We start from the raw sequence: 22,065 nt of genomic DNA on the forward strand, positions 1-22,065 counted from the left end.
AAACCTTTCGTTAAGACTAGTGATTAAAAGGAAGGGTGAAAGCCAAAAGAAAAATTCCAAGGATTTGATGGTAGTAATACAGTATTTTGGAAATCTCATTGTATATAAGAGAAGCAACATCCATTTCATGTTTCCTAAAGGATACATTTTTAATATCAAAGATTTTACCTAATTTTACAGAATTCATTCATTATGCTGATATTTTTCCAATTTTATTCCAATTATAGATATAATTCATTCAGCTTAAATTAGAATATAATTTTATTTCCAGGCCATCCGAATGACAGCTGTATATTTGGCTCTCTCTGCCACTGAGGCTATTAAAACTGAAGAAATGACTTTAGTGAAATTTTTGCTGGCTCCCTGTTCATTGCAACATAATTGAACAAGACTGAATTTGGTCTTGAGCAGTAGGAATCAGAGTTAAGCGATTAGAGGGAGCATTGTAGGTGGCTGCAGGTAGGTGGGCCTGAGCCCAGCTCCTTTCCTCTTGGCAATTCCTTTATCAGAGCCGAGACATTGGAGGTGGAGAGTGCTGCCGAAAAGAATGGGTATCAAACCCTTCATGAATTAGTGTATTTGCCACGGAGCAGGGATTCTTACTCTGAGGTTTGTGGAAGGTTTTGAAGCTGTGTATGAAACTTTTCGTAAGTGTATGTTTGTGGAGGGAAGAGCCAGAGTTTTCATCAGAGTTTTTGGAAAGGCTCATAATTTAAATGGATGAGAACCTCTACTGCAAAGTGCTGCCGGATTTTCAGTTTTCTCAAAAGAATGGCCTTTAGCCATAATTAAGTTTTCCTTTTCTAAGACCTAATAAAATAACGTCTCTTTGTGAGTTGAAAATACATACCTCCCCAAAAAGTCTCTTTTACTCAGAAAACATAACCCTAAGAAAAATTGGGTTTTTCTGTGAGTACAGTTTCTTACCTAAACATATTTTCATTTGTTTCAATATTTTTGAATGAATATTTCAATGAATTTTCATTCATATTTTCATTGAATTATTCAACATATTTTCATTGAATTAGAGACCCAGGTCCGAGAAGTGCCAGTGAGTGCCTACATGTGTTTTGTTTTGTTTTTTTGCAAGCATTTTAATGGCCTAGATGGGTTAAATTTTTCTAACACTGAAACCAATGGAGTGCTACTGTGGGTTGGCCTAAGCCTTATAAAATAAAGTTGTTTTTTGTTTTATGACTTCTGACTGTTGTGAATTGAATGCTTTATTACCAACACGATTGGATAATTTAACTTTGTGATGAACAGCAACAGCTTTCTGGGTTTAAAAATCTGTGTGTGTATATATAATAATACATATATATGTATGGTAATATTTATAACCACACAATACATTGATTTTTCTCTTTGTTTCTCCTCCTAGGTTCCTGGGACATCCTGTAGCAAAGATTCTCCATGCTTACAACCCTAGTAGGGACAGCGAGGTTGTGGTGAATTCAGTGTTTGCAGCTGCTGGACATTTCCATGTACTGCCAGTTCCCTGCAGGGTGGGTGTTGATGGACTCCTGGAAACTATGCCGTGGCAGGCTGCCAGGTTTTCTTGCTTTCTTTGGCCTGAAGTTTTTACTTTCTGCTCCCTGTCTCCCCCTTTTTCTGCTACCCAAACCTTTTCCTTCTGTGTGTTTACCTTAGCATTTACTTTTCCAGTTGCTCATTTTTATAATTTTGGTGGCTCTTGATATCTACTGGGGCCGGGGGAGGTGGGGGGTTGGGGGAGAGTTTGAAGACTCTCAGCTGTGTAGTAATGTATGTATATTTAACATGGCTCTATTGTGACTAAGGAAAGTTTATATTACTTGTCTTGGAATGACTGCAAACTCTGAGGCATTTAGTAACTAATACAAGTTTATGGTTGAGACCTCTTCCATCTCTCAAGCCTACTAGGAAAGTTAGGTCTCCTTTCTAAATCCAGAACTGCAAGGTATAGTGAATGGCTCCTTGTAAAGCTGATTGGCACCATAACACAGAGCTCAAACTTAGTCTTCTAATAGTTTTAATTTCAGTGGTCTTTAACGTTTAGTGAAGATCCTAACTGCTAGTAGGCTTTTATTTATTTTGCTTACTATGTCTGCCTGATATTATGTACTTAAAAAAAAACTAGGACTAAGGATATGTTGTAAGGGGAAGCCCAGTATTTGGTTTATGACAGTCTGTCTGGGTAAACATTGTTCCTGATTTTTATTACATATCAACATGTTTGCACGTTGGTTATTGTCTGTATTTAAGTAGAGATAGAACGGTGTTAGCTAAAGACAGTTGGACCTGTGGAGGTGGAAGAGGAGGGGAAGGAAAGATGTGAGACTTACAGCTCCAGTCTGAAGCGAAAGGATTCATCCTAAGTCAGTGGTAGTATTTGCTATATCTAAGAGCAGATAATTGGTTGCTGATCAGTTTGGGGATTCTTATGGATTCATAATACTGATAAATCAAGGGTGCACAATATACAAATGTCTGTTAACAGAAATTGTCAAAAAAAGAAAGTCTGTGAAAGACAGTTTATCAAAGGAGGCCATTCCAAGTGGCTGACTGGGGACCTTTCTTTCAGGTAATTCCAGCAATGGGGAAAACTTCCTTCAGAATTATTTTCTTACCTACTGAAGAAGGAAGCATTGAAAGTTCCTTATTTATTAATACCTCTTCGTATGGAGTCCTTTCCTATCATGTGAGTAACTTTTTCCTTTTGTCACAACTTTGGTTGGTGACTTAACTGTAGGGGTGTGTGTGTATATTTTTAAAAAGACTTTTGGAAATGTTGTCACCTGGTTTATGTCGTTAAAATACAAGACTGTTAGTGATGTTAAAATCATCAGCGTTCACCCTTTTCTGCCTGACATGCCACAGTTGGCTGGCTTTCCTACTGATGACGGAGCTATAGTCCTACTGTGGGTCTTTGGAGGATACTAGAACAAAGCAAAGCAATCTGTCACACAGTTTCCCATCATAAAATACAGAAGGCTTTCAAAACTCATGGCTCTCACCTCACGGGCGTTCAGAAGGAGGTGCTCTAAGGACAGTCTCTAGTGATTTTGCCTACCTTCCCTCTTTGGCTCAGGAATATTTCTAATTAGGAGACATTGATTGTGTGCTTGGAGGCTGGTTCCAAGGGAGCTCACTATTCATATCAAGGTACCAGGAAGGGAGCTTGAAGAATCTTGTTGCTATTCTCAGAAATAGGAATCTTTACCTTAAATGGTACCTGATATGGCATTTAACAAGATCTGGCATCAAGTAATTTAAGTTCCAAGATCAGTAATTTTTGTGGTTATTTCTTACTGGATTCCATTAAAGAGGTCCCATATCAGAAGAGTTGCCTACTTGTGAACAGATTTGCTACAGTGAGGAACGTTCAGCTTAAATACAGCATTCTAATCTGTTTCATTTTTTATTTTTTAGTTTTTGGGGCAGGGTCTCACTTTGTTGCCCAGGCTGGAGTGCAGTGGTGTGATCAGGCTGACTGCAGCCACCTCCCAGGCACAAGCGATTCTCCTGCCTCAGCCTCCCACCACTGCCTGGCTAATTTTTGTATTTTTAGCAGAAACAGGCTTTCACCATGTTGACCAGGCTGGTCTCAAACTCCTGTCCTCAAATGATCCACCTCCCTGGGCCTCCCAAAGTGTTGGGATTACAGGCGTGAGCCACCGTGCTCAGCCAGCATTCTGTATTTCTGAAACATTCATTGTGTTTTTTGTAGACAAAGATAAATAAAATAATTGGATTAGTAGAGTCTTGAAGGCCATGCTGATGAATACAGATTTCCTTTGGAGACGTGCTTTAGCATTATGGCAAATGTGTTTTAAAACTCTTAACAGAGGAGCAATTCTCTCTTTTTCTGCAGGTATCTGGAATTGGCACTCGTAGAATCTCTACAGAAGGGTCTGCAAAGCAGCTACCAAATGCTTATTTTCTGCTTCCAAAGGTCCAGAGCATTCAGCTGTCTCAAATGCAGGTCATTTTAATAGATTTACTTTGAATGCTGGTGGCCACCAAACTTTGTAACCTTCTCAGAATTGGTTATTTTACTATTTTCTGCTTTTTGAAAAAATTATATAGAAGTAATATACATATATAAAATATCAGTGGATTCCACATAACTTCTTTTCAATGGCTGTGGAGTTCACAGTGTTGATATTCCAGAGTTTGCTTAATCTTATTGTTGGTCTTTTGAAATGTTTCCTGTTTTTCACTGTTATTACCGTTAGGCCATATACCTATTTTATAAGTTTCTTTAATTTTCCTTCTGAATCCTCTGTTTCCTTGGGGCATGTTTCATAAAGAGGAGAGATACTTTAGTTAAAGACTGTGAACGATTTTGTAGAGCTTGTTAAATCTTACCAGCTTGCTTTTCAGGGAGGCAGCCCCCATGGTCACTAGTAATAACAGGCCCCTAAGGATGTCCTGCTTCTAGCCCTGCCCGGATGGGGCTTGGTGGGAAGAACTATTTCTGATGTTATAGTAGATGTATAATGATAAGTTTAAATTCTTTTAATATACATTTCATGAATCATTTTATAGGGTTGGCTACTTTTTCCCATTGATTATCTGTATTTCCTCATAACTGGATAATTTTATAATTGAGAAAAGCTCTTGAACCAATATATTATGAAACTTACCTCTTCTTTCTGATTGGTAAATAAAGAACATTGCTTAGAATTTTAGTCAGTACCATTAGTACCTGGGGCTTTCATTCATTCAGCGGTTTTCCTGAGCCTCTGCTTTGCGCCAGGCCTTGGTCTAGAGTTTGTATCTGCATAGAGCCTACATTCCAGATGGGGAGAAGAACCAAATTAATTTACCTCTAGGATTATATCTGGAATGTTTATCACCAAGTACATAATTCTTAGGGATCTTAAATCATATTTTTATTTTTATAAAATGGAAAAGCCCCTCCTTGCAGAATTTTAAGGAAGACTTCTTTGAATTTGCAAATTTATATTTGGTTTAAATCCTAAAACCAGGGGGGATGTGTTGAAAGGTTTTAAGCAGAAGACTGATACTGATGTGCTGTGGCTTGCATTTTTGGAGGGCCAGATGCCTCATCAGTGGAGATCTAAATATTGGAATAGAGACAGGTATTCAGAATACCTTAGTTATTGGGGGTTAATGTAAGGATAAGTGGAATGAAGGGAGAGAGGAAACTGACTCTGCAGGCCTCCTAGAGAGCTAGAACAGCGTACCCATTCTCTCATCCCCCTGGCCTGGCAGATCCTGCGTACTTCTCATGATGCCCACTGCCCTTTACCACACCCAGGACATCCTCATCTCTCTGATGGCCAACTGATAGTATCCCATTAACTGCCAGGATCTACTTTAGTCCCTTCCTACCTCTTTCCAAAAAATTCAAGTGGGACCCCATTAGTCCCCTGCTTGAAACCCTTCAGTGCATTCCCATAGGTCTTAGAATTTAAACCAAATCCCGCTTATGGCTGTAAGACCTGCGTGGTGTGGCTGCTGTCTCTCTTCAGCCCCATTGGTCACCACCTGTTCTTGGTCTCTAGTTCATGGCCACAAGAGCCTTCCCCCGCTCACTTGTGCAATGCCGTTTTCCCTCCTGCCACAGGTCCCTTGTGTCTGCAATGTTCTCAACCTCCACCTCCAATTTTCTCCAAATTAACCCTTATTTCATCCTTCCTTTTTCAACTCACACTTGAGCTCTTCAGGGACTTTTGCGTCTCTCCCCATCCTAATTTCTGCTCCCATATTTATCTAGACTTCCGCTCCCATACTTATATCCATTAAATAATCACATGCCCACATGATGTAATTGCTTCACTATTCTTTTCATCACCCATGGAATGGAAGCTCCATGAGAACAGGGACCATCTGATTGGGCTTCCCGTTGTACTCCCTGCACCTCACCTGGGAAGCAGTGGTTGAGTGGAGTTTTGGCCTGAGGTAGCTCTGGGGCTGTCCTCACAGGCCACGTCTCTGTCTCTCCCTGCGCTGTAGCCTACCTTGGCAGTGCCTTGGCTTTTCTTGGTCTTTGTTTCTGCTTCAGAAGATACCAAACTCTGTTTCTTTTCTTTTTTGTATTTTTAAAATGTATTTTGTAAACAGTGTTATGAAATATAATTCACATACCACAAAATCTGCCCACTTAAAGTGTACCATTCAGTGGGTTTTAGTATATCCAAAGTTGTGCAGCCCTCACGATCACTGTCTAATTTTAGAACATTTTCATTGCCTCAGTCTCTTACTTTCTGTCTCTAAAGATTTGTCTATTTTGAACATCTTATATAAATGAAATGTATGGTCTTTTGTGATTGGCATCTTTCCCTTAGCATGTTTTCAGTTTCATCCATGTATTTCATTCCTTTTTATTGCAAATAATACACATTGTAGGATATGCCACATTTTGCATAACCATTCATCAATTGGTGGACATTTGCGTTGTTTCTACTCTGGCTATTATGAATAACATTCTTGTGTAAGTTTGGGTGGACATGTCTTTCATATCTTTTCTCTTAGGTGTGTATTTAGGAGTGGAATTTTGCTGGGTCATATGGTAATTCCATGTTTAACATTTTGAGGAACTGTAAAACTGTTTTCTAAAGTGGTTGCATCATTTTACAATCCCACTAGCAATGAGGATTCCAGTCTTCTACAACTTTGCCAACACTTGTCTTCCATTTTTGTTTGTTTTTTAAATAGCCATCTTACTGAGCATGAAGTGGTATCTCATGTGGTTTTGATTTGCATTTTTGTAATGACTAATGACATGGAGCATCTTTTCATGTGCTCAGTGGCCATTTGTATATCGTCTTTGGGGAAGTAGTTGTTCATATCCTTTGCACATTTTAAAATTGTGTTTGTCTTTTTATTGTTGAGTAGTAAATGTATTAAATTCTGGACATTGGACCTTTATCAGGTACATGGTTTGCAAATATTTTCTCCCTTTCTATAGGTTGTCTTTTCATTTTCTTGATGATGCCCTTTGAAGTACAAAAGATTTAAATTTTGATGAAGTCAAGTTTTTCTGTTTTTCTTTTTTCACTTTATGATTTTAATATTATATCTGAAAAGGCCTAATGTTGTGAAGCTTTACTCCTATGTTTTCTTCTAAAGTTTTATAGTTTACATTTAGGTTTATGACCCATCCTGACTTTAAGTTTTAGCATATGGTGTGAGGAAGGGATTCATTTTCATTCTTTTGCATGTAGATGTCTGGTAGTTCCAGTACCATTTGTTGAAAAGACAGTTCTTTGTACATTGAATTGTCTAGGTATCCTTGTTGACCTCTCATCTGTGGCCCCATTCCTGGCTCTAGATTCTCTCCTTCATTTTTCATTTATCCTAGGATCTGTGAGTTTAGTTAAGTCACTTTCTAAGGCTGCTCCTTTTGCCCATAGTTCTCTCCCATTAGTCAAAAATAGTTATTCAACATTATTTATTGAGTGTTCCAGTAAATGATAGGGCCATGAACACACACAGTGTCCCTACTCTTGTGCTGTTACGGTATAAAATACTTCAGAGTTTATAGGTGAAACTTAATTTTTTTGGCTGGTCTTTTGTTAGAAACCAGTATTTAAAAATCTGAATATCAAAAAAAAAAAACCTCTTAAAAGTCAGTTATTTTAATTTCTTTCACTTTTACTGTGATTTAGGAAAATAAATTTTAAATTTTTTTTTTTTTTTTGAGGCAGAATCTTGCTCTATTGCCTAGGCTAGAGTGCAGTGGTGCGATCTCAGCTCACTGCAACCTCCGCCTCCTGGGTTCAAGCAATTCTGCTGCCTCAGCCTCCTGAGTAGCTGGGACTACAGGCATGCACCACCAAGCCCAGCTAATTTTTGTATTTTTAGTAGAGACAGGGTTTCACCATGTTGATCAGGCTGGTCTCGAACTCCTGACCTCGTGATCCGCCCACCTTGGCCTCCTAAAGTGCTGGAATTACAGGCATGAGCCACCACACCCAGCCTAAAGTATTTTTTAAGGCTTGCTATACCTAAAAACAAAAACTTAAAAAATTTAAACCTAAGAAATAATTGTGGCATTCCTCTAGAAGAAAAAAATCTTGACTATAATATTTCTGCATCTAAATTGCATACATTATGTGAGTTATTTCTTGTATTTTAAGTGGCTATAAAGTTGTCAACTGTTCTTAGAAAGGAATGTCTTTATTTTGATATTCTATGGGTTTTACATTTTTTACTCTCTGCCTGTTGTCAAGAGCCCATTGTCCAGGGTTGGGGAGTTAGTGGATTCAGGAGGTCAGACTCCCTCAAAGAGGATAAGAGGGTGTGGAAGGTACCAAAGGCATAATTGCCTCTTCTCCAGTATAGAGCTAGAAAGTCTATCTGATAGAAAGCTAAGCAAGAAGGTTTAGACAGAAATATGTCATCAGCTTTTCTTTAACTTGTTCCCTTAGTGCCATGTGAAGAGAAAATAACTCTGTTTGGTTTAGGAATAAAATTTGAAATTGAGAGAAGAAATACTGTTGTTTTATGTACGTCAGTTGAATCGTTATGAAAAAGAAAACTGAGACTAAGATGATAGTAGTAATTTAAAAGTATTTTCACTGAAACAATAGGGCCATCTAATTTTTAGATTTTTGTATGTGAGTGGGTAAAAAGTACAGGCTGATTATATGTTTGGGTCTGCCTTACATATGGGTCTAAATATGGATTTTAGTATAATTCATTGAATATTTAAAAAATTATCTGGCTTCAGCATAGGCAGAGGGTAGAAAGGCATGTACCCAAGGATCCCTGAACATAAATAGTCTGGAAGGTGAAGGTTCCAAAATTTGCAGGTACTGCTTGACTCATCCATCTGTGAAATGCTGATCAGAGAAGGAAAAACAGCAGGAATATTTTATAAAACTGTGGAGCATGGATTGTAAAATGGGAGATGTGCTTGATGTAGTATGTTGAGGACACATAATTCAAATGGCATTTAAAAGATCGTTATGAGTTATCTGTTGCAAAACTTGAAATTTGGGTTGCCAGAATAATCTCAGAAGGTAACTGATCTTTTGCTGCTGCAAACTTAGCAAAATTCAATCATGAGAAAGGAAAGCAGTGAGAAAACGGATATGTACCCTTTTTTTTTTTTGAGACAGGGTCTCGCTCTGTCACCCAAGCTGGAGTACAGTGCTACTGTCTCAGCTCACTGCGACTTCAGCCTCCTGAGCTCGACCCATCCTCCTGCCTCAGCCTCCCGAGTAGGTGAGATCACAGGTGCATGCTACCACGCCCAGCTAATTTTTGTATTTTTTGTAGAGACAAGATTTCGCCATGTTGCCCTGCCTGGTCTCAAACTCTTGGACTCATTGATCCACCCACCTCGGCTTTTCAAAGTGCTGGGATTACAGGTGTAAACCACCACGCCTGGCCTGGATGTGTGATTTTGTGTGCAGCATTGTGATATACACGAACCACGTGTGGTATTTCTCTTCACATTTATTACAACACTGCACACAAAGATATGCATTCAGTTTTTCTTATTCCTCCCAATTCATATGCTGAGTTGAATCCTCAATGCAATAGTATTAAGAGGTGGGGCCCTTGCGAGGTGACCAGGTCATGAGGAGGGGCCTTCATGAATAGGATTGGTACCTTTAATAAAAGAGGCCCAGCCAGATGCGGTGGCTCACACCTGTAATCCCAGCACTTTGGGAGGCCGAGGTGGGCAGATCACCTGAGGTCAGGAGTTCAAGACCAGTCTGGCCAACATGGTGAAACCCCGTCTCTACTAAAAATACAAAAATTAGCTGTGTGTGGTGATGCATGCCTGTAATCCTAGCTACTAGGGAGGGTGAGGCAGGAGAATTGCTTGAACCTGGGAGGCGGAGGTTGCAGTCAGCCAAGATCATCTTATTGCACTCCAGCCTGGGAGACAAGAGCAAAACTCTGTTTCAAAAAAAAAAAAAAAAAAAGGCCCAGGGGAGCTTGTTTGCCCCTTCTGCCATTTGAGGACATAGATGGCACATAGCAGGTGCCATCTAGGAGGAACCAGCCCTCACTAGAATCTCTTGGTACCTTGATCCTGGACTTCCCAGAACTGTGAGCAATAAATTTCTGTTGTTTATAAACTACCTAGTTTGAGGCATTTTTTAATGGTTGACCATGTGGACCAAGATAATAGGAAAACATGGAGTTAAGATTGCTTTTTTAAACCTTGTCATTTGGTCCTTCTTTTTTATTGTTTTGACCTTCATGCAGAGAGAATTCCTAGTGATGAAAGTCACTGTCGTGGTGGGTCTGAATGACAGGCTGAGGCTCTCCTCCTTTTGTTGCATTCTTCTTGTTATTTGTCACTTGGTTTTCTTCCAGTCATTCTCTTTCTGCTCCAGTTCACATGTCACTCTGCTGCTGGTGATGTCATGTTACACAAAACTGGTTGTTAATTCCCTGGCCACTGGATTAGCTGAGCCCTCTCTTGTTTACAGGATAAAGTCCAAGCTCCTTTGCTTGGCATACAAGGTCCTTGATAACCTGGGACCAGCTTCTCCCTCCAGGCTCAGAGCTTCTACCCCTCTTTTCTGAACTCTGGCCTCACAGACCTTTCATCATTCCCGGAACATGCCATCCCTTTTCCACAAGCTCTCTTAGCCTCATAAGCTTTTATCCCATTCTAATTATTCTTCTAATTCCATCCTTCAAGACCCATTTCAGATATTGCCTCTCTGGCACCTCTTCAGGTTCCCAGGCAGGCTGTGCTCGAGGTCTGCATGCCACTTGGTCCACACCCTGCCTTAATGTTTAGAGTCTTGGATGTCTCTCTCCTGCTCTTCCATGAAGCTCTGCAGGAGGGACAGGGCCTGCTTTTTCATTATTATAATCTCTATCAATTTCGTGTTTAGTGCATTGAGGACTCCCAGAGTTTTTAATAGATAAATGAGTCAATGGGCATCTGAGTTGAGATCCCCAAATAGCATATCTACTAGTCATAACATCTAAGATTTGTATAACTAACTTCACCTTTTCACCACATCAACCAGTTTGACCTTCAGCAGATTTACTACCGGGGCAGGTGGTATTATTCTTATTTTAGAAATTATAGAATGGACTTAGAGTTTAAGTTACTTGGTGAAGGTTGAGAGTAGAGCCAGCGAATGATTATTAACTTTTTGTAATTTTTGTAATAAGGGCACATTTTGGTCCTTGGCAATGCCAGCTCAGTATGCTTTAAATTTTTCCCAAATTTAGTAAATGCTGTATTGATTTTCATATCTATTGCTTTAGTAATCCATGATCCAGAAAAGATAAATGCAAATACAGTGTTCTCTGAAGCATTTTTATTATGGCAAAAAAGAAGATGCAACTTAAAGTCCCAACAGTAGAAAAAGGATTTGATAAATTTACATATATCAACATAGTAGAATATTAAGTAGTTCTTTGAATTATAATTATGATACCTATTTGGGAATGTGTGACAAGTATTAAAATTAGACTGCGATTGTAACTAAATATATGGCGAGGTTTATGTTGTGTTAGGCTCATGAGAAGGCAAGAAATTTTATTATTTAAATATTTTCTCCAGTAATGTATTGGATTCAAGCCATTGAGATTTGGGGAGTGTTTCAGTGACTTGTTTGGGCAAAACAGAATATTTGAAATTGGCATTGTCTCAGAATCTAGCATTTAGCATCATTAGCCATATACTTTGTCTGAAAGATTGAAAAGAACTTAAATTATTATTATTGGAATCATTGTAAATAATGTTGTTGTTAAAAATGTGATTATAAGACAATGTGGGAAACTTTTTTTTTTTTTTGAGACAAGAGTCTCACTCTGTCGCCCAGGCTGGAGTGCAGTGGCGCAATCTCGGCTCACTGCAAGCTCCGCCTCCCAGGTTTACGCCATTCTCCTGCCTCAGCCTCCCGAGTGGCTGGGACCACAGGCGCCCGCAAGCATGCCCGGATAATTTTTTGTATTTTTAGTAGAGACGCGGTTTCGCCATGTTAGCCAGGATGGTCTTGATCTCCTGACCTCGCGATCCGCCCGCCTCAGCCTCTCAAAGTGCCGGGATTACAGGCATGAGCCACCGTGTCCGGCTGAAACTTGGTTTTAAAGTTAGAGGAAAACCCTGACACAGAGTTCTGCCAAGTAAAGGTAGTTTTGTCTTTGTGTGTGAGTGTGAGTATGTGTGTGTGTGTGTGTGTGTGTGTGTGTCTCAACATAGTATCAAATTATTGAATTGTCTAAGAGATTTTCTCTTAAGGATATTCTGGGATTATCCGAAGGTATAATGTGATTATAAGAAAACATGGGAAACCCAGAGAAATGAAACATTAGAAATAAACCTTAAGACCACAGTCATACTTGGCAGTGATCATCGCAATTAATAGTTGGTTTTCTCCTGCAGTATTTTTTCTAAGTTTATGTGTGGATGAGAGATTTTCTCCCCTGCCATGGCAACATGTTGCTGGATTGTGTACAGGAGAGATTATCTCTGGATATTCTGTGTGATATCTAATACATTTCAGACCAGGAGTTTCTAACCTTTTAAAACTGGCACAGCCCTTGCTTTCAGCGTGTGGTGTCAAACCCTCGTGCCTGCCTGCCAGGGACAGGTGCTGGGCAAAGGTTGCGGTCCCGGGCTGCCTGCAGCGTGGTGCCTGCTAGATTTGGCCTGGGGTGGGTGCCTCAAGTTGTTACCTGCTACTTGCCTTCTAAGGTGCTGATCCCTGTCAATTAACGTGGCAATCTAGAAGGGAAGCTGTAAAATCAGGGTAAGGAGGAGAACGTGGAAAGCCTTTCAATCACAGTTTGATGAGGAAATGGAAAGGGGCACATTTCTCCCCAACAAGTTACAAAATACCTGATCTAGGATTTGAAGATGGAAAAAGAGATAACAGAGAAAGGTTAAGGGTCTTTAGAGCTGTCCCATTTTCCTGATAGTCTTACATAATTAGTTAAATGGAATAAACAGTATTGTGATAGCTAGAATTCCTACAAATACCTGTGTAAACATAATGTATTTAGTAACATTTTGTTGTAGTTTTAGCAGTACACCAAGATGTAACTGTTTTTTGTTGTTTGAGAGAACACCTGGAGTTTTTTGTCCTACCTCCAAGAGGATTAAGGAGCACCGCATGAAGGTGAGATTAGAGTGAAAGTTTAGTAAGTGAAAGAAGAAAGCTAGATTTTTTTTCCCCCAGGCTTTTTTTTTTGAGACAGACTTTTGCTCTTGTCACCCAGGCTGGAGTGCAATGGCACGATCTCGGCTCACTGCAACCTCCGCCTCCAGTGTTCAAGCGATTCTCCTGTCTCAGCCTCCTGAGTAGCTGGGATTACAGGCATGCATCACCACACCCAGCTAATTTTTGTATTTTTAGTAGAGATGGGGTTTCATCACGTTGGCCTGGCTGGTCTCGAACTTCTGACCTCAGGTGATCCTACTGCCTGGGCCTCCCAAAGTGCTGGGATTACAGGTATGAGTCACCATGCCCAGCCCCCAGGCTGCTTTTTATGTTATGTGGGAATAAGGCACTAAACCTTGAACTGGGGACTCTCTGGAAATCCTTCCCTTGCTGTCTACCTAAGGCAAGCTAGCACTCCTTTCAGTTTGAGTGATAAAAGTTGTTTGATCTTTTTTACATAAAAATGATAGGCTGTCAATCTCTGGAAAATGATTATATGTTAAGGGGAAATTAAGTGATGTTGTACATTTACTTATCTACCTACTTCTGAATATAGCTTTTTTGTTGTTTTAAAAGGAATTGCTTAAACTTCTAAAAATTTTCTTAAGTTTCAAGTGAGAATGCTTTTGTGGAATGGGAACTTGGGAAGGGGAGAGGTAGAGGAGGGTTGGTGACTGGAAGAAAGGAGGGGCGCGTCGTGAAGACTCTAGAAAGAATACCAAGATGTGTGAGTGGGGGTGTTCTCCCTCCCCTCACTTTTGTTTCAGACTCAGTGGAGTCTCTTCCCGCTCCTCTTCCTCCTTGTTTGTGCTTTAAAATCTTGGCTTTCTTGGCTACTGTGAGGACACAGTTTCCTGGTCCCTCTTTTAACTCAATGTTTACCTTGTCTCTTTTTATTTTTTTGCCTCCCAGGAGAATTGACTAGTTTCTTACTGAAAACCCTAAGAGATCCCTGTTGTAGCAGCTATAATACTCAAAAGCTTTTGTTTTTATGAATTTTTCTGTACTAGATTTAACCCCTTAAGAGCAAGAATTATGCCCTAATCTTTGTTTTCCTGTTACCTAGCATAGAGTCTGGCAATATAACATGTAGTAAATAAATGATTGACAATTGGATAAATGAATCTTAAAAAGGAAAACATTATAATAAGCTATTTATGAAGATATGACACACAGACTTTCCTTTGACTTCCTTCATTTATTCTATTAGAGTACTTTAGAAACTTTTGTTAGAAGACTTAGAGATACCTAATAAATAACACCTCTCTTCCTGACCAAGTTCTGAATCATTGGATATTTAAGAATCTGGAGTTAGAGAACTAAAACCGGCTTTGTATTACTGATAAGACATATTCTCCTGTATCAGCCAGGGTAAGAGAGCCAGGAGTTACTAACTCCTTCTCCCCTAGGGTAGACTTTGGGGTGGCCCACTGGAGGGGAAGTTTGGGTCTGAAGGACAGATGCTTCCCAAAGTGTAGAGAGGAGGAGGAAAGAAACCAACTCCTCCAAGAGCCCCTGCCCTGCTCACCCCTTCCTACAGCACAGGATGCTTCTCTGTTGCCCACCAATTAGGTAATTCCTCGACCTCCAAGGAGAGAGGAAGGCTTGGGATAAAAGGACAGTAGTGTTTAAGGAAAGAGAAGCCTTTCATTGTGACGTCCTTGGTTTCTGTGCTCTTGACCCTTTGGAATTACCTGTTAAGCCCGAGATCAGCCGACTTCCAGCCCTGTGCTTTCACCTTCTCGGACCTGTTCCTCCTTCCCCTGAGAGCCAACCCCTCCCCTGATTTCTTTGTTGACCCTCTTCAGACTGCTGGGGTCTGCTGTTGAGTTTGCCCCTAGACAGCTTTGAGATGGATTAGATAAATTCACTAATAATCTGCCCCAAGGCCACACTGTAACCAGGGTTGAAAGTTCACATCTTCCTCTGTTTCCCCATCCCAAATTCTCTTCAACTGCAATATCCGGTACAGTTTATCAGAGCTTTTGTGATGAGATTAAATAACAGTGTTAAAATATGGCAGTAGAAAATATCAGCCATATAAAATGCCTGTCATAGAGATGCATAGTGGGAGTGAATAAGAGGCTGAATTCCAAACCAGACCACCTGGCTAAAAATCTTGGTTCTGAGTGACTGTAGCCAAGTTACCTAATCTCCCTGCGTCTCAGTTTATCTGTAAAATATGTAATAATAGCCCTTTCGGATAGGGTTGGTGTAGCAATTGAATCAACCAATTTATTTAAAGAGCTTAGAACTAGTCTCTGGCACATAGCTGAAATGCCTTAATCACTTAACTTTTAAAAAGAACCTTCTGAATATAAACCCTCTCCTATTATGAAACTCCGGGAGAACTTTAATATTCAGAGATTCGAACCCCCCACGGGACATGAAAGTTCAAGGCTATGGTAGTGTATCCAGTTATCTTGGCCCGTGAGTTAACATTCAAAGAATTTGAAGTCCTCTTCAATTTCTTGTTTTTATTTTATTTTATTTTTATTTTAATCAGAAGTTCTCCATGCCTCTGTGCAGCTGGGGAACTTTTAGTAGCTACAGGCTGGATTTGTTCTTGCTAGAATGTGCGTGGTTTCCGCAAGGTTTCAGAATTTATAGTGGTTCAATAGTAAGTCATTTGAGCCTCACTTGAATCTGCAATCTTAATGAAACACACAAGAATAACAGATTATTAACTTCACATCCAAAAAAATTGGAAAACGTGTCCCCCCACTCCCCAGCCCTCCAAGCACTAATTTTAAGCAGAATCGTCCCCAGTACTTCAGATTTACCAAAGAGAGGGAAGGAAGTTGGAGAGAGCCTCACCTTGGTTTCCACTTGAATTCATGCTGGTTGTGGAGTCTCAGACCTTTGCACTTAACGCTTGGCAGGGAGAGATCACCATTAGTCAGGAGGCTAATCTGGGTACTTTGGGGGTTAGAGAGGAGCCACCTGTGCATACCACTGCTCTGCTCAGGAAGGGCACCTGAGATGCTCTGGCCTTCCCTCAGAGTTTATAAATTTGCCTGGCAGTAGCCCACATACTCGGCCTGCCTGCCTGCCTTCTGTTTTCCGTGTGTGGATTTCTGTTTCTTCCTTGGGCCCTTGTTTCTGGCATCTCCCGGCACTTTTGTGCTAGTGGTATGGAAGCTGTGTTAGGAGCAGAGCTTCTGCAGTCTGTGGGAAGTGACGTTGAGATCTGTGCACAGGGTGGTTTCCATTGCCTCTCACTGTGGACTTGCGGGGGCTTCTGAAACCTGCTTCTTAGGGAAGATTGTTTCCTTTTTGTCCACTTATTTCAACTGGAGTGGTGTTCTCAGCAGATGCCCTGAGGTGAGCAGTTGTTGACACTTTGGAAGTGTGAGTCCATCAGGGCCTAGTGGGGATAGTTCCTTCTTTTTCTGCGTTAGTTGGCTGTGCCCCCAGGACTTGCTTGTTCTCCACTGTTCAATTTAACCAGCTTTTTGTGTTGCTCTCTTTCTTTTTAAATTAGTGCATTCCTTTAATTTTTTTTTTTAACTTTTTGGTCTAGATATTTATTTTCCCTTTAGATCTTTCTCTAGATTTTTTTCGGTGTGTTCTCCCAAAGCAAAAGAGATAAAATCAAGTTCTGGGTCTACTAAAAACATCTATAGTTCAAACAAACCTTTTTTCTGTTTGTTGCATTGCATAATCTTACATAAGAGATACTCTCCTGTCAGCCCAGTATCCCAGTCAGGCCCAGGCTCAGTTTATCTTGTCCTGCCTGGTTCCCCTTTAATGGTTTCCTCTTTGCTGTGCCTTCTTTTGATTGAGTCCTAAATGCCATAAACTTCTCAAGCATATTCCCTCAGGGCACAAGCAGTAATTGTATCTCCATTGAAAAATGCACTGAGCATTCCACACTCACCTTCCTGGTTTCCTCTCACCTGTCCAGGTTTGTGTAAGGCTTGGTGTAGCCGCCTCAGTCTTTGATGGTAGAGCTCCTTAATTGTTTACTATGGGGGATTTAAGTGTATTTCTTCACAGTTCCTAGAACTCAATCGTTGTTTCTTAATTATTTTTATTTTTACTTTTGTTTTAAGACAGGGTCTTGCTCTGTTGCCCAAGCTAGAATGCAGTGGTGCAGTCACAGTTATTACAACCTTGGCCTCCCGAGCTCAGGTGATCCTCCCTCCTCAGCCTCCTGAGTAGCTGGGGCTACAGGCATGTACCACCACGCCCAGCTAAGTTTTATATTTTTTTGTGGAGACAGGGTTTCACCATGTTGCCCAGGCTGGTTTCAAACTCCTGAGCTCAAGTGATCCACCTGCCTCGGTCTACCAAAGTGCTAGGATGACAGGTGTGAGCCACCATGACTGGCCTATTTTTTGAGGAACAATTCCAGTCTGCTGAGATCTTGCCTGTCTTCCTTTATTAGATTCTTTTAAAAGCTCCATTTAGCACAAAGATATATTTCATTTTGAATACCTGCACAATGAGATCTCAAAGTATCTCCACTTCTCTTTTTATATCTGTTTAACCTGACTTTCTAGATGTTGTTTTCTTTTTTTTTTTCCTTTTTAGTTGGCATGTAATAATTGTACTTAGGTATGGGATAGAGAGTGCTATTTTGATACTGTATACAATGTGTAATGATCCACTCAGGGTAATTAGCATATTATCACCTCAGACATTTATCATTTCATTATGTTGTGAACATTCAAAATCCTCCCTTCTGGCTTTATTGTAGTCAACTGCAGTCACCCTGTAGTGCTGTAGAACACCAGAACTCATTCTGTCTGTCTAGCTGTAACTTTGTGTTGGTTACCCAGCAAGGTTTGGTTATTTCTTTTTTGTTTTGTTTTGTTTTTTGAGACAGAGTTTCGCTTTTGTTGCCCAGGCTGGTGTGCAGTGGTGTGATCTCGGCTCACTGCAACCTCTGCCTCCCGGGTTCAAGTGATTCCCTTGCCTCAGCCTCCCAAGTAGCTGGGATTACAGGTGCCCATGACCACGCCCAGCTAATTTTTGTAATTTTAGTAGAGATGGGGTTTCACCATGTTGGTCAGGCTGGTCTTGAACTCCTGAACTCAGGTAATCCACCTGCCTCAGCCTCCCAAAGTGCTGGTATTTCAGGCATGAGCCACCACACCCGGCCCAGTTTGGTTATTTTAAACCATTTCAGCTGTGTCTAGCTCTTGCCTTCCCCTTTCCCTATATATATGGGGTAAAATATACTTAACACAAAATTTACCATTTTCACCATTTGTATGCGTACAGTTCACTGGCAGTAAGTACATTCACAGTGTTGTACAGTCATCACCACCATCCGTCTCCAGGACCCTTTCATCACCCCAAGGGGAAACTCCATACCCATTAAACACCTTCCCTCAGCCACCATTATTCTCCCTGGCAACCACTATTCTACTTTCTGTCTCTATGAATTGGACTATTCTAGGTCCTTCATAGAAGTGGGATTATATAGTATTTGTGCCTTTGTGTTTGGTTTATTTCATTTAGCATAATGTCTTCAAGGTTCTCCCATGTTATATAGCATGTATCAGAATTTTATTCCTTTTTAAGGCTGAATAATTTTCTGTTGCACATAGGTATCATGTTTTGTTTATCCACCTTGTGGCATTTATGAGTAGTCTTGCCATGAACATGGGTATATAAGTATCCGAGTCCCTGCTGTCACTTTTGAGTGTATACCTAGAAATGGAATTGGTAATTCTGTTCAAGTTTTTTGAGGAACCACCACAGCATCCTTTCTTTTATAGCCTAATTCTCGCCACAGTGATGCCTGCTTAAGTATAAGCTGTGCCCATTCTACTCAAGGTCAAGCAACGGCAGCCTGCATCACAAAGCTTAAACTTTTGCCGAGCCTGGATCTTGTTTCAGGGCCTGTGCCAGACATGCAGGGCCTACTTGTCATTTGTTTGAGGCCCAGCATCATCCAATTGTATAAAAATAGTTACTTGCCTTTGGACAGAGCCAACATACGCTGCCTGACCTATCAAGGTGAAAATCCCACATGGCTCTGCTGAAGCTGCCAGCCCAGGTTGTAATAGTTAAAAGCTAGTTATCCAGGTGTAAAAACCAAGGTGTTGCCCAACACAGATGACTTCCACTTGGCCAAACCAAAAGTTTAGATAGTACAGGGGTTATCTTAGTCTCCCAATTGTTTTTTGTCTGTCTTTCAGGGTTTCTGGCACATTTCAGGGGGTGGGAGGTAGTGTCCAGTAAATGACACTTCTTTTTTTCTTGAGTTCTGTTCCAATCATGAAATAAAAAGAACTTGAAGTGTTTCAGGGGGAAAAAAAATCTCTTAGAAACCAAAGGAATGGTTAAAGAGTTATCTTCTAAAAGCTTTAATGTGGGAAAAATGCTTCCCCCAAGCATCTAAATTATTTGTTGTGGAATTTTATTAAATAAATACATTAATTGTGAATGAGCAAATCAATATAATCTCCCCTTTGAGGCCTACTGTGTACCCAGTGGTTTGCATATGTATCTCATTTAGCACCCATCATATTGCTGTGAATTCAATAACTTGATTTCATAGAAGAGGAAGCTGAGTCTTAGAGTGGGTGGGGAATGTCCCCAGGCTTTTATGGCTGGGGTTTGATCTCAAATCTGTGTTGGCTAAGGCACTTGGCCACACTGCCTTTTCTAAAATGATGTGGGTAAGGAAAAATGCTATCCATATGCAGTAGCCTCTTTTTTCCTCAAAGCAAACTAATTTCAGCCACTTCCTAGGTTTTTGCAAATGTTTGCATGAGTGGGTCTGGCAGTATAGTTAGATTTTGTTTTAGTGGTTAATATCTGAGGAATAAAAGGGTAGTGGTGGTGGTGGGGGTTGAAACACAATTGCTATTTAATATCAGGGAAAAATAGCTGTACAGTACTTATTAATAACTCAGCTGAGCCTGCTGTTATGCAGGAAACACTAAATTAGGAGTTTGGTTATAGAATCTGAGTGTTATGTGGAAGGCACCCAAGATAGCTCTCATTTTATACAAGATCATTTGCCATGTGCATAATACTGTGTGTGGGGGCCACCTGCTGGAGCAGTCAGATGGCTTATACAGAATCAGTGTTCCAGATGCATATGTTGGCATAAGAGATTTACTTTTTCTTGCCTTTTTGAGATGGACTCTGTTACCCAGGCTGGAGTGCAATGGTGCAGTTGCAGCTCCGCCTCCCGGGTTCAAGCAATTCTCCAGCTTCAGCCTCCCGAGAAGCTGAGATTACAGGTGTGTGCCACCATGCCCAGCAAATTTTTGTATTTTTACTAGAGACAGGGTTTCACCATGTTGGACAGGCTGGTCTCAAATTCTTGACCTCGAGTGATCCGCCTTCCTTGGCCTCCCAAAGTGCCGAGATTACAGGTGTGAGCCACTGCGTCCGGCCGAGATTTACTTTTATAATGACTTCTAATATTTAGCATTCAAAATTGTGAAAGGGGAGAAAGATGTCTGAGAAATACAGAATCTAAGATTGGGATTTGTCTAAGTAATTCTTTCATATTTCATAAGTTATAGTCCTTAAATAAAAAGGTTTCATGTGGTTATTACCAGGAACATCAAGCCTCTTGTTCATTCTGTCTGGATTCATATAGATTCTCAAATATATTTATTTATTAGGCTGTGCTTTACTCTTGTTGATAATACATCATAATGACTTAGTACTTTAAGTCTGTTATTTCCTTTCCTGTTTAATTGCACACAGTCCCCCCAAATCACACCCTTCTTGTGGCCCAGGGCACCAGCAATTCCTTAGCAAGTGAAGGGAGATGATTCCTTTCTCTCTAGTATCCAGTTCCCTAAATTCATACTTCTTCACCACAAAACTGTGGAAATACATGACATACAAAAGGAGTTTTAACATTTCTATTTTCTTGACCTTTGCATTTTATCTTGGTATGGTTTTCTAATATATATCCCTGTGTTGATGGATTTTTAGGCCTTTAGGTACCTAGGAGAAACAGATTTGATCTATTTTGATTTGTTAAAAAAGTACTGACTGCAGTTGAAAAACCTGATTTTTTTTTTCTGTTTTTCTACTGCCTAGCCCCAAGATCTTTGATAAGTCTCTTAACCCCTCCAAGCCACAATTTCCCCCATCTTCTAAAAGGGGATAATACTTTATATGAAATAATATGAAATATATAAACTGTATTAATACTTTCAATGAAGACTACTTAAGAAAAAGTTGTTTATAGAGTTACTTTTTCTTTTTTCTATAAAATATCTGATCTGATTTGTTAAAGGAGTATGGGAGGTTTCAAAACTAGACAATTAGGTTTTTATTTGTTTTTCCTGTCTAATCAGCCCAGGCTCACTCTGGATGAGGGCGTGTCCTGTTGTCACACAGTGTGCTTGGTTGGGGATGGGTGGGGAACTTGTAACCCTAGTATGTGGTTGCCCCCTGGCTAACATTTTGGTTAGAGTTTCTTTTTTATCAAGTTAATGTTGCTATTGTTTTGTTCTTTTTTTTTTTGAGATGAAGTCTCATGCTGTTGCCCAGGTTGGAGTGCAGTGGCCCGATCTCGGCTCACTGCAAGCTCTGCCTCCCAGGTTCACGCCATTCTCCTGCCTCAGCCTCCCGAGTAGCTGGGACTACAGGTGCCCGCCACCATGCCCGGCTGATTTTTTGTATTTTTTAGTAGAGACAGGGTTTCACCATGTTAGCCAGGATGGTCTTGATCTCCTGACCTCGTGATCCGCCTGCCTTGGCCTCCCAGAGTGCTGGGATTACAGGCGTTGGCCACCGCGCCCGGCCCAATTGTTTTGTTCTTTTGAGAAAGATATGGACTTGAAACTTTTTCTTTTAGAAAAATTAGCATACTTCTGAAGGGCAGTTTGGAGGTGCTAGAACTCCCCCTTGTGGGATTCTGAAATATGTCCTACAGCAAAAGAAACAAAATAGTGATTTTTAAAATGCCTCTCGCTAATAGAAGAATCTTAATTAAAATGGCAAGTTATAAATATATCCGTCCAGAGATTTACTAAGA

General features: G+C 40.4%; 1 protein-coding gene across 8 annotated transcripts in view; it reads left to right on the forward strand.

The window, feature by feature from the left end:
- The window catches only part of TMEM131L (transmembrane 131 like), a 170,717-nt gene that overhangs the window by 88,506 nt on the left and 60,146 nt on the right, over nucleotides 1–22,065 (forward strand). For 6 of the 8 annotated variants that reach the window (XM_003822591.6, XM_024928630.4, XM_034959296.3 and 3 more), the window contains exons 5-7: nucleotides 1,382–1,505; nucleotides 2,564–2,680; nucleotides 3,854–3,964. In XM_003822591.6, coding sequence (XP_003822639.4) covers nucleotides 1,382–1,505; nucleotides 2,564–2,680; nucleotides 3,854–3,964 — 352 coding nt within the window. The remainder of the gene's footprint in view (nucleotides 1–1,381; nucleotides 1,506–2,563; nucleotides 2,681–3,853; nucleotides 3,965–22,065) is intronic. The other 2 variants (XM_024928632.4, XM_063603961.1) reach the window with 1 other exon arrangement.

The sequence above is a fragment of the Pan paniscus genome, chromosome 3 (genome assembly GCF_029289425.2).
Source record: "Pan paniscus chromosome 3, NHGRI_mPanPan1-v2.0_pri, whole genome shotgun sequence".
Taxonomy (NCBI): domain Eukaryota; kingdom Metazoa; phylum Chordata; class Mammalia; order Primates; family Hominidae; genus Pan; species Pan paniscus.